Source organism: Anolis sagrei, chromosome 2 (genome assembly GCF_037176765.1).
Source record: "Anolis sagrei isolate rAnoSag1 chromosome 2, rAnoSag1.mat, whole genome shotgun sequence".
Taxonomy (NCBI): domain Eukaryota; kingdom Metazoa; phylum Chordata; class Lepidosauria; order Squamata; family Dactyloidae; genus Anolis; species Anolis sagrei.
In genome coordinates, this window is record NC_090022.1 from 211359967 (window position 1) to 211373598 (window position 13632).

The 13632-nt window shown below is 42.2% G+C and overlaps 1 protein-coding gene across 1 annotated transcript in view; it reads right to left on the minus strand.

Moving 5' to 3' along the window:
- Window positions 1-281: 281 nt before the first annotated feature.
- The window catches only part of ACER2 (alkaline ceramidase 2), a 30206-nt gene continuing 16855 nt past the window's right edge, over window positions 282-13632 (minus strand). Inside the window, exons 2-6 of the mRNA XM_060762435.2 lie at window positions 11453-11567; window positions 9108-9249; window positions 4088-4225; window positions 2593-2730; window positions 282-722 (exon numbers count right to left, since the gene is read on the minus strand). Of these exons, the coding sequence (XP_060618418.1) occupies window positions 536-722; window positions 2593-2730; window positions 4088-4225; window positions 9108-9249; window positions 11453-11567 (720 nt within the window). The 3' untranslated portion in view covers window positions 282-535. The remainder of the gene's footprint in view (window positions 723-2592; window positions 2731-4087; window positions 4226-9107; window positions 9250-11452; window positions 11568-13632) is intronic.

The window sequence follows — 13632 nt, forward strand, 5'->3', positions numbered from 1 at the left end:
CCCTCAGAACCTACAAAAGCTTCAAGTACAGTCTCAAGCTAGGCAGTATGGCACACATGTGACTACATCCAGTTCTCAAGAATGCTATGAAAACTGGTACAACATGATACCAAAATGTCCTGAGTTTCCATGAGGAAGACGCAGCTATAGAAGTGGAACGCAGGATAGATTTGATGTTGTCACACAATTATACACCTTCGAGGGGTTGAGAGGGTATGGATCCGGTCTCCCATTATGTGTCATTCTATCCCGAGAAAGCATTTGGAAAACACAGCACAATGTGTGCCAAACAAGAAGATTTTTAATAGAAAAGTTCCAGAGCCACCAAAATCAAGGGGGATTGGGGGATTTCCAAAGAAGGGGTTCCAAGGAGATGTCTTGCTGCATTGCACATTTTGTGTGCTTGCAAGTCAGAAGTGGGGTGGGGGGAAAGTCCTCAAGAGAATCACACAGTTTGGAGAGAGGGAGAGGCTAAGAGAGGATAAAAACACGTCAATGTAGTTCAACCGCCTTCTCTCTGTATCTATGTCAAGCTTCATGTAATCTTTAAGGGTGATTTCTTGTGGGCACAGAGGAGGCTGACATATGGAACGCCAATGAAAGCCCACTTCTCACTGGGCCAGAACTTGATGACAGGGCCTTGTTCGGGGATCTCAGAAACGGCGTCGAAGTAGGCGAAACAGACACAACCCAGGTAAGCAGCAATGCAGATGAGGATGTGCCTGAGAAGATGAAAGAGGAGAAACAAAAGCTAAGTCCAACACCAAACACTTAGGCCTGACATTTTTCATTTGCTTGAAAATATAGCTAATACTCATTATGATTCTGCAAAAAAAAAAATCTGTGTCATGAGCAACTTGAGAAACTGCAAGTTGCTTCTGGTGTGAGATAATTGGCTGTCTGCAAGGACGTTGCCCAGGGGACGCCCGAATGGCCTAATGAAAGCCTTTTGAAACCCTTTTGAAACCTCACAGAAGAGCGATTCATTCCCCAAGTGGAATTCAGTTTATAAAGCCTCAAAAGATATTATTTCAAACAATTATAGAAACCTTGAAAGAAACCCGAAAAAGGGATACTCCTCCTGAAACAAGGACGATAAACACCCGGGAATCCTTGTACTATTCTCAAGACTTTTTATCTCATCTTGAACTCACATGGGACTATTTTGGATATGTTAAAGTTTGTCCACATGACTTTTGGAAGATCTGACTCATTATTTGGAAAACATGAATATTATGTTTGTTACACCATTGTAAATAGTCGCATTGCATTTGTTCCCTATGCTTGTGCACTATATAAATTAATTGAGTATTCTCATGATTAACTGAATTTATACTTTTGCTGAAGTTTAAAGCAACAGGACATTTGTGTATTTACATTGTACTTATAGATATCTGTGTAGTTAGAGAGTTTTGATTGTGGCACCCACAGGCGTAAGTTAGCCTGCATATATCTATTTTTGGTCACCACAGAAGTTGATGTTCCGTTTCTCCTTCTGCAGCAAACAAAGACATCCCCAAGACCTACTATTGAGGAGCCACAGCCTATCATATAACCATTCCATGCCCAAAAGAGACTGGATACAGGGTTGCAGAAGCTTAAACAGATGTAAAATGAACACATTTGTTGCTTTTTTTTTTGTTGTGTCAGGAGCAACTTGAGAAACTGCAAGTTGCTTCTGGTGTGAGAGAATTGGCTGTCTGCAAGGACGTTGCCCAAGGGACGCCTGGATGATTTGATGTTTTTATCATCCTTGTGGGAGGCTTCTCTCATGTCCCCGCATGAGGAACTGGAGCTGATAGAGGGAGCTCATACGCCTCTCCCCGGATTTGAACCTGCAACCTGTCAGTCTTCAGTCCTGCCGGCTCAGGGGTTTAACCCACTGCACCACCGGGAGCTCCCTACATTTGTTGATGAGACCACTAAAGGACTTCAATGGACCCCAGCAGATGAAGTAATTGATCCATGTCTGGCTATAGCAGTGGTTCCCAACCTTTTCTTGACCAGGGACCACTTTGACCAGGAACCACTCTCCAACATTTATACCAAAGGGCTACGAATCAGTTTTTGGTCAACTTTAGATTCGGTTTGGTAATTTGGGGTGCTGATTCAGAAAATTGCATTGAATAGACTACATCAGCTCTTGTTTCTGATACAGAACATATGCCATCCAGTAGTCATTTGCTTGTCTACAGAAAATCATATTTAATAAGCCACAACACTATAAGAGGGTTTCCCAAGACCAGTAGCTCTCATGGCAATGGTGTAGTAATGGGGAGGCCACAGACCATGTTTTAATTCTTGCAGACCACTGGTGGTCCATGGACCAAAGATTGGGAACCACTGGGCTATAGGGACACAGTCAAACACAATCCTTCTACCTTCTCTCCAAAAGACACAGACTGGCCATTGATAGGGAGCTCTACATTAGGGTTGTGGTGGTAAAAGGCTCAACATAGCACAATTCTGCATTTGGAAGCATTATATTACGCTGAGACATACAGGATTGCAGCCCTTATGTAACACTGAAGAGTGGAGAGTACAGAAATATTAAAAGGGAGCAAAAGTCTAAGATCCAGAGAGAAGACTCACCATACACAGTGTAGATATGGAAAGTTGAATGATGACCAGATCTCACAAAACACTTTGTCGCTGATCCAACAAAAGAGTGCCAACATCCACCAGAGTCCAGAAAAAAGTCCCAACTTGTAAACTCGCACATTGTCACACCTAAGAACAACACAAGAGTTTGAAGGTTATTAAAACCTATTGGTGATGGCTTCAAACTGTGGAACTCCTGCTACAGAGAAGTAGGCTCCTTTATACCAATAGACAAAACGGACCTTTTTTAAATCAACAGAAGTTGCTCTATTTTTATCCCCACACTGTGAGACATTTTGAAAAACAGAATGTATCTTCTTAACTCTCTCCATTGGTGTGGAATTTGCATGACCCCACCCACTGCCTCTCCCTTTGGGGAAAATTCATCTTCATTTGGGGGAGTTGTAGTTCACCTACATCCAGAGAACACTGTGAACCCAAACTCAAATGTATCTGGACCAAACTTGGCACACATACCTGATATGCCGACATTTTATAACTGGAGAGATTTGGGGGGAACTGACCTTCCTTTCTGGGAGTTGTAGTTCACCTACAACCAAAGAAACTGTGACCTCCACCAATGATGGACCTGGACCAAATTTGGCACACAGAACTCCCAAGACTATCACAACCTACTGGAGGGGTTTGAGGGGACTGATTTACCATAGTGGGAGTTGTAATTTACCCTACAGCCAGAGAGCACACTGAACCCCACCAATGATGCATCTAGAGCAAACTTGTCCAACATAACAAACTTTAAGTATTGGGAGTTTTTTGGGGTTAACCTGGCATGATGTGAGTTGTAGTTCACCCATACCTTATGCATTTTGTACAATTAAAAATTGATTTTTTCAAATAACCCGGGTAACGCCGGGTCCCCAAGCTAGTATATAATAAAACCTGAGCATCCAAGGATTTTGATGTCCACTGTGGTTCCTGGAAACAAACCTCTTGTTCATAACTTGGGAACTGCCTGTACTACTCATTGCATAGGCTATCCTTAATCACAATGCAGTTGAGTTGAAACATCTGATTTGCAATGGTACTGGTTAAATGGCAATGCATGGCATTTAGGATATAAAACTGATATAGCAGAATAGGCTCCCTTTCTCAGCCCATTTGTAAAGATTTAATTGACAGCTTTGAAGAATAATCAGGGGGGGAAAGGAGGCTCGACCACTTGATTTCTTAACCCAACCACTGGGGTTTTATAGCAGGGTAGGTTACAAAGCAAAATAAGGTGAATAAATTTGAAACACCCCATGCTTCAGATGGCACATACTGGTGTGATCTTGCAAAGCAACCACCTTCAGGGTATTTGGAATATCTGCGGGCATACAAGAGAACGTATTACACTTTAATTCTAGGTATTAAATTCTACCTTCCTGCATGTAATTTCCATTTAACAAGCTTTCTAATGTCACGAGGCTACAGAGCTGGTTCATCATCGGCAGTCAGACAAAGAAACGGGCAGGTAGGCTCCTACCTTTTAAGTTCTGCCACAAGCAGGGCACTGCAGGGAAGACCCAAAGTCATCAGCGAAATGTTATTGATGGCAGGCTTAATGAAGGCAAGGCAAGTAGTAACTCCAGAAAGGATCCCCACCGCAGCTTTAAACCGGCCCCTAAATAATAATTTTCAAAAAGTGTAATTTAAGTGTTAAACAAGTAGAAGCAACAAAGATCTTATGCCAAAATGTTGGTTTACATCCTTCATTACTGCCCCCCCCCCCCGCATATATCCAACTCAAACATGTTTTCGAAACACAAAACCTTTGAGAGACAGCTTGTATACAAGTCCCTTAAAGAATTTCAAAATATTGAAAGACTGCATCCTGCAAAAACCCCTTCAACGTCATGAAATAAATATTTTAGGTTTGCATCCTCTTGTAAGCTAGATGTCCTCATAGCTGATTCTGACTGACATCTATAATCATGGTGGTACTGTCACAAATATAAATACTTTTAAGGAAAGCTTATGGGGTAAGATCAGGAGGGCAGAGCAGAGTTACTTATCCCATCTTGGTTACAACAAGTGACAGCTTGTCCATCAAAATAACCATCCATGGTTCTGAGCCTGTTTTAAGAACAGGGCTCCGCACCCAGGATACCTCCGTTAAAACAAGGACTAAATCCCGAAATGATGGGATCCAATCTAGCTTCCACCTGTAGATTAAATCTGCAAAACTCAAAGCAGTGGTTTGTGGACTGATGCCATTAGGCAAGCCATTGTTTTCTGGTCTACAGCAAAGGCCAGGAAAGGAACATTTTGGCACCAAAGTGGAGCAAGGGAGAAGGAATGCCAGCTTACTATATAAAATAGCTTTAATGGGAGTAAATAAAAAAATAGATTTTGTCTACAGGAAGACAACTCATCACTATTGGAATCGTCCATATATGTCTCCCCTCCTTCTGGAAACTACAGGTAGAACTAATAGGCCACTATTACTGAGGCTGGCTCTACACTGCCATATTACCCAGATTATCAAATCAGATAATCCACAATAGTTGCTTTGAACTGGATTATGAGTCCACACTGCCATATAATCCAGTTCAAAGCAGATAATTTGGATTTTACACAGAATCATAGAGCTGGAAGAGACCTCGTGGGCCATCCAGTCCAACCCCCTGCCAAGAAGTAGGGAAATTGCATTTAAAGAACCCCCGACAGAGGGCCATCCAGCCTTGCTTAAAAGTCTCCAAAGAAGGAGTCTCCGCAACACTCCGGGGCAGAGAGTTCCACTGCTGAACAGCTCTCACAGTCAGGAAGTTCTTCCTAATCTTCAGGTGGAATCTCCTTTCCTGGAGTTTGAAGCCACTGTTCTACATCCTAGTCTCCAGGGCAGCAGAAAACAAGCCTGGTCCCTCCTCCCTATGACTTCCCCTCAAATAATTATCCATAACCCTCATCATGTCTCCTCTCAGTCTTCTCTTCTGAAGGCTAAACATGCCCAGCTCCTCATATGGCTTGTTCTCCAGACTGTTGATCATTTTAGTCGCCCTCCTCTGGACACATTCCAGCTTGTCAAGATCTCCCTTCAATTGTGGTGCCCAGAATTGGACACAGTATTCCAGGTGTGGTCTGACCAGGACAGAATAGAGGAGTAGTATGACTCCCCTGGGTCTAGAATTATACTCCTATTTATGAAGGCCAAAATCCCATTAGCTTTTTTAGCTGCCGCATAACATTGTTGGCTCATGTTTAACTTATTGTCCACGAGGACTCCAAGATCTTGCCCTCAAGCCAGGCGTCCCCCATTTTGTATCTTTGCATTTCATTTTTTCTGCTTAAGTGGAGTATCTTGCATTTGTCTCTGATGAACTTCATTTTGTTAGTTTTGGTCCTTCTCTCTATGGCACTGTAGAAGGGGTCTGAGAGGAGAGCTTATGAGGGCAAAAACAGCCGGCCCTTTGTATTCACAGATTTTGTATCCACCATTCGTGGCTTGAAAATATTCAAATAAATTCCAAAAAGCAAACTTTAATTTTGAAATTTTATATAAGGGACACTATTTTACTACAGTTCCATTGCATATAATGGGATGTGTGAATCCACAGATTTTGGTATCTACGGGAATCAAAATAAGGAGTCACTGTAACAGGAAGCATGGCCACACATTAGCTGCATCCAAGCAAGGTAGTCAGAGAAGTTCAGGTACCTCCTGAACCAATGTTGAGCTAAATTGTGGTAGGAGTAGACTACCTCCTGGAGCCTTGAGGATTCTGCTTAAAACTTTCTAATGTCCCTGACTAGAATCATATTTTTTAATTAAGAAAGCAAAACAAGAATAGATAAACCTTTCATGACAGCAAAATGGAACAGAACAAAACATGGCTTTTGATAACAGCAAGTGGGAAACTGAAAAAAGCTCAGCTGCATTCAGAACTTCCATTGGCAGAGACTCCTAATACTATTAACTGTTGGTCGGCAGGAAAGAAGGCCCCAGTGGCGCAATGGGTTAAACCCTTGTGCTGGCAGGACTGCTGACTAAAAGATCGGCAGTTTGAATCCAGACAGCGGGGTGAGCTCCCATCTGTCAGCTCCAGCTTCTCATACAGGGACATGAAAGAAGCCTCCCAAAGGATGGTAAAAACATCCGGGTATCCCCTGGACAATGTCCTTGCAGACAGCCAATTCTCTCACACCAGAAGCGACTTGCGGCTTCTCAAGTTGCTCCTGACACACACACACAAAGCAGGAAATGAGGATATGGGCCAATATTATTCTGTGCAAATCAGAATAGCATAGGAGAATGGGAGTCCATTCTCACTTTACATTTTGCACCTGGGTCCGGAGAGACTCCAAAACACTATGCCTCTCGTCAAATATGAAGGAGCCACTCTTGCAAAATGGAGCACATGTTTCTTTAAAACACCCAGAAGCTGGAGCTGAGATGAGATCAGGCCTTTTGGCGCTTTAACAGAACATACATTTTTCAGGAGTCACATGCTGCACACACTTTGAACATGTATTTTACCTTTGGATGTACAGATCCAAGCACACAATGTAAACTTGTAAGTGGTCTGCTGAGAGCAACAACTGCAGGCATGCTGAAGGGTTTATTAGCTGATTAATGATCTATAAATAACCGGATAATAGAACCGCACAGAACGTTCTGAAGTTGCCACCTATTTTTGGGTGTTAGAAGCCTGCCTTGGAGAAAGAGGCAATGGGGGGAAGGGGAACAGCAGCAAAATCTGAGATTTATTTAGGTTCTGGAGGCGGGAAGAGAAGACTGTCAGCATCTTGGCAAAAGCAGGCGGCATGCAATTTCACAGCGTAAACAAGTCTCATACAAGAGTAATCAAGTCACAAGATTGGGTTACGGCCCAGAGCTATTTAAGAGAGGGGTTGTTTTTGTTTTGGGTTGTGGTGTTTCTCTGGAGCCAGCGACGGCAGCACTGCAACGGGAAGGTCAAATTTGGGTACTTTGAAAATAATGATAATGCGAAACAGGATAGGATGGTGAAGGAAACATCACAGTAAGTAATCACCACCAAGACAAAAGTAAACATCAACAGTGAAGATAAGTTTTCAAGACTAGAACTCTCAGATTTGGAACCAGAGACCTGGATCACGGATCCTGATAGTTGTCATCCAAAAATAACTTTTCCAAGTTCTGTTTGCAAGATACTGCTCTTTTGGAAAACCTTCTTGAATTTGGCTTGCGACATAGCAATTCCTGACCAGATTCAAGGTTATCTTGTGAGGTGAGTTTCATGGGTAAAGGGTAAAGGTTTTCCCCTTGACATGAAGCCCAGTTGTGTCCGACTCTGGGGATTGGTACTCATCTCCATTTTTAAGCCCAAGAGCCGGCGTTGTCCGTAGACACCTCCAAGGTCATGTAGCTGGCATGACTGCATGGAGTGCCATTAGCTTCCGGCCGGAGTGGTACCTATTAATTTACTCACATTTGCATGTTTTTGAACTGCTAGGCTGGCAGAAGCTGGGGCTGACAACAAATCAAAAGACAAATGAACATAAATTACTAAAATTTCAAAGATAAACACACACACACACGTGTGTGCATTTGTGTGAAAACTTATACCAAACACAGACACAGAATTGACATACAGTGGTAACAGAAGGGAAATCGAAACTCATGACTGACTGGGTAGGCTTGTCGGAAGAGCTGAGTCTTCAACTGGTTTTAAATTCTGACACCTTGTTTATCTGTCGGATCACTTTTGGCAAGTTGTTCCACAGACACCATGCAGATCACAGAAGCACTGACAACCCAACAGCACCAAAATGTAATGCTGTATCCACAGATTCTCTGTCCATGGATTCAATGGCGCTTTGAAGGCAACCATTAGGGGTGCGGTGGCACAGTGAGTTAAATTGTTAAGCTGCTACACTTGCTGACCTGAAGGTTGGCAGTTCGAATGTGCAGGACAGGGTGAGCTCCTGCTGTTAGCCCCAGCTCCTGCCAACCTAGCAGTTCGAAAACATGCAAATGTGAGTAGATCAATAGGTACTGCCTCGGTGGGAAGGCAAAGAGGTGCTCCATGCAGTCGTGAAAGTCACACAACCAGGAGGTGTCTACAGACAATGAAGACTCCTTGGCTTGGAAATGGAGATGAGGAAATGGAGATGAGCACCTCCCCCAGAAATGGAGATGAGCACGGCCTCAAGAGCCAGAGATGAAAAGAGGAAGCCTTTGCCTTTGTGTTTCATTGTATCAAGTCACTAAATGTTTGCCTCTGTCTGTATTTATGCTATAACCCGCTTTGAGTACCCTCAGGGAGATAGGCTGGAATATAAATAAAATGTTATTATTGTATTATTATGATGTGGCCTTTGATGTAAATGAGTTTGACACCCCTGCTTTGGAGGAAAGTGTCTCCAAACACAACAGCTGTTCCACATCTTTCTTGCAACCTGTGAATCCTGCATTTCTATACTTCTTCTCCCATGTCTTCCATTTGCTTTCTTCCTTTCAGGAAAGTAGGAGCCATGATAGCAAAGCGGAAATGTTGGAAAACCAGGACCTTAAGATATATTACCTGTCATTTCTAAACATTCTGGGTAAATATCTTCTGGGAAACCACATCGCCAGAGCGCACATTAAGACCCAGAGTATAGCGAGTTCATCAAGCATCTGACCCAGGAAACTAAGCGTAGCATGGAAGTAAACGGACCCAATTCCTAAAAGGGAACATTGAAAAAGCAAACGGTCATTTTGGCAGGCAGATACTCGTCTTGAGAACAGCAGATGGTTTTGTAATGAAAGTTAAAATTAAGCCATTGAAACACACAGCCAACAAAAAGTAATTAAAGGGATAGAAAACAAACTGATGTTTGGAATTCGCTTTGAGTAATTCTGAATTTTTTCCTGCACATGCATACTTGTCAATTATTCCATCAGAGATCTTACTCAAGAGATGATAAGCTTTCGAAAGAAAGAGAACTACTGTTCCTCCAGACTCATTACTCCAATAGTCCACGTGCTCACCTTCTGCTCCATCACATGGGGGGAAAGATGAGTGCTTGTCTCTATATGATGCCATCTTGACTAATGAAATTGATTTATTATAATGTTAACAGCAATGACACACTTTCCCCAAGGGCTCAGAAAAGTGTTTGTAGCGCATCTCCTCGCCATTTACCTTCATAGATAAATTGGTACTTGACCATGGATTTTTGCAACCCTAACCGCTATGCAGTGTTGACTCACTCGTCAATTAGAAACTCTGCTCATGACATTGGACTGAGTAAAAACAGCAAAAGCAATGTATACTTCTAAATCAGATTCAACTCCTGAATTATAGTATGCCAGCAAATGAAGATATCTTGCAAAAAAAAATAGTGGTTGAGCAGATGATGCTGAAAAAAGTATCAGTTCCCTTCCCTTCTCCTTTCCTTCCTCCTATTTCCTTCCCTCTTTCAATTCTTCCTTCCTTTCTTCGCTCCCTTCTTCCTTCCTTCTGATTGGTACTTCCAGTCTTATAAGTGCTTTTGCATTTGCACAGTGATCTTCTTAACAGAAATTTAGTTATAGCAATGTGCTGTCTAATCCTGCTCTTGCATTGTTAAAGGCTTTCATGGCTGGAATCACTGGCTTGCTGTGAATTTTCCAGGCTGCATGACCATGTTCCAGAACCATTCTCTACTGACATTTGGCCTACATCCAGGCATCCTCAGTGTGTGTGAGGTCTGTTGGAAACTAGACAAGTGAGGTTTATTTACTGTGGAAGGTCAATGTGTTGTTGAATCAGGCAGGAAGCAGTCAGGCTTTGCAGCTGCAAGGCCTTTCAATGCTAATCAAGTTGGCCAATTTCAACATTCGCACTTGCCTCCAGCAGACAAGAGTTCTTTCTCCCACCCTGGACATTCAACAGAGATATAAACCTCACTTGCCTAGTTTCCAACAGACCTCACAACCTCTAAGGATGCCTGCCATAGATGTGGGCAAAATGTCAGGAGATAATGCTTCTAGAACATCACTAGACAGCCCAGAAAATTCACAGCAACCCAATCCTATTCTTGTTTACTACTCTAAATGCACGTGCTTCACTATGCTCAGAGGGGCTTGTCTCCAAATAAGTAAACATGGAGTTGGGCTAAAAATAGTTTCTAATGCTCTCAGTTGTAGGCCACTGCATCAGGTGCCCATGAAAAGACAGCTTGACAGACAAGTATAATAAATAAAATAACTGAAATTAAATTAGTTTGCCCACTATGGAAATTAAATTAGTTTGCCCACTATGGATTCACAAACCATTCTTTCTCACTATCTGCTGAATCCTAGAGTATCTTGTAGCAACTGAAGTTATCTTATTTCAGCATATATCACTGTGCACTGAAATTATCTAAGTGGCATCAAGTTGAAAATTTTTATTAGGAGCATGGGTTGTATTTGTGAATTTGGCAGATCAAACTCCAAACGTTAGAGTAAGGATGGGAAGCCTAAGGATGCATCTACACTGTAGAATTAATAAAGCTTGACACCACTGTAACTGCCATGAGTCAATACTACAGAATCATGGGGATAGTAGTTCTACAAAGTCTATAGTCTTATCTGCCAAAGTGTGCTGGTGCCTCACCAAACTACACCTCCCAGGAGTCCGCAGCACTGAGCCATGGCAGTTAAAGTGGTGTTAAACTGCATTAATTCCACAGAGTAGATGCACCCTTGACCACCTGGTGTTTTCGGCTTCAACTGCCAGAAGCCCCAACAAAATGGCTAATTGTAAAAACTGTCAAAATCGTATTCCAAAACATTTGGAATGCTAATGATTCTTGTTTTTTAACCCCCAAGTATGCATCATATTTTTTAAAAATAAAATTAAATAAACTTTAATACCCTAAAGTTTCAGGTCACGGTATGGACAGACATAGAAAAACTTACCAACCACCACTAGCAGGGTCCATATTAAATATATTCCACTGTTGAAGCAGGTTGCATATTGTCGAAATAAACACATACATATGGGTGGCAAAACAAAAAATAAGATGTTGCTTATCTAGGGGGAAAAATGAAAAAACAAATATTAAATAAGCAGAAATGAATAATGAAATAATAAGTTTTTAAGTAAGGACTTCTGGTGATGCTCGGAACAACTCAGGCAACCTAAGTTTAGGTCACACCTGGGCAACCTGGAGCAGAGAAGGGCCAATAAAATGGTCACAATCTATGTCATTTCCCACAATATCTCTTCCTTTCTTTCCAACTTTCAAAGTCTATACAAAAGTGTAGATAGAATGACATTGTGCTATTGAGGAAGTAGCACAATGGCTCTGTTATCGGAAAATACTTTTCAAGAAACAAAGTGTTCGAAGGCTCCAATGGAGGCTTGTCCCAGACAGGGATGTGTAGAGTGTGTATCTGCAACTCCCAACATTCCTCAACACCAGTTAGGGTTAATTTCATTCATTTGTGTGTTGGTTTAACGTATAGTTTGTCTTTCTTCCAAAATGGGATCCATGACACAGCTAGAACAAGTACTCCTAGGAAGAATGGATGACCAATGGTCTGATTCAGTTATAAAATAAGTGGTTATTTGATACCTAAAAGTGGACAAAGGGATTGGAAAATCTATACTTCTTCCAAGAGTCCAAAGAGATGAAATTTCAGCTAGGTTGGACCACAACTTTGGTGATTAGGGTTCAATTCCCCACTTAGCTGTGAAAACCAACTGGGTGACCTTGGACTAGTCACATGCTCTCTGCCCCAGAAAACCCTATGAGTCGCCAAATACTTGAAGGCGCACAACAGCAATAAACGTGGCTACCCAGACTCCCACTTTCGACATTAAAGGGACATAAGTTGATCAATGAGTCAGTATGGTGTGAGTGTTGGGCTAAGAGTCTGGCAGATCAGGGTTCAAATTCCCACTCAGCCTTGGAAGCTTACTGGATGACCTTGGCCAAGTCACACTCTCTCCAAAGAAAGCCGCATAATAAGTTCACCTTAAGGTTTCCATAAGTCTGAAACGACTCAAAGGTGCACAACAAATAGACCAAGATAGGCATCAGACATGCAGAACTGGATTCCTTTATTTAAGTGGTTCCCAACTGTGGTCCATGGACCAACAGTGGTCCCACAGAACAAAAACATGCTCAATGGTCTCACATTACTACACCGTTGCCTCAAAACCACGCAGCAAAGAGAGTGACTGGTCTCACACAACCCTCTTATAGTGCCGAAGCAACAGGGATGTTGGGGAGAGGATGACTACCCACAAAAAATTACCACTACCACATCAGATCTAGATTATTAAATATTGTTATCTACGGGCGAGCAGATGGCAACTACTGGATGGCATATGTTCTGTATCAGAAACTAGAGATGATTTGGTCTATCCAATGCAATTTTCTAAATCAGCATGCCAAGTAACCCAACCAAATCTAAAGTTGTCCAAAAACTGATTCGTAAACCTTTTGGTAGCTGTTCAGCAGAGGAACTCTCTGTCCCAGAGTGTGATGTAGGCTCCTTCTTTGGAGGCTTTTAAACAGAGGCTGGATGGCCATCTGTCGAGGGTGCTTTAAATGCAATTTTCCTGCTTCTTGGCAGGGGGTTGGACTAGATAGCCCACGAGGTCTCTTCCAACTCAATAATGTTATTATTCTAATGCTGGAGAGTGGTCCCTGGTCAAAAAAAGGTTGGGAACCACTGCTTTATTTACTAGCAGAAATTGCCAGAATTGACACCAGCAGAGGAAAAAGATTCTCCTTTTTCCTACAGTATTCATCCCTTTTCCCCACGTCATCCTTCTCAAGCTGCGATTCAACCAACTGGAGAAAGCAGAAAATGAGGATTGGTTCTGGGGAAACGTTTTCATGGGTGGATAAGTATAAAAAGCCAGCTTGGAGACTCTGTTATTATGTTATAGCATAACATTTTAAGGCTCTACTGGAATGTTAGGTTGGAAGGCAATTTAGTGGTTTATGTTGTGTCTTCTTTATATCTGTGTGTTTCTCCAAAACTTAAAACTGTTAGCTGCAATTGGTAAAAGTTCTTCCACAAATTTGGGTGCCATGTCTTGGAAGTTTTGTACTAATTTGACAGTGAAGCCCCATTAACCTCAG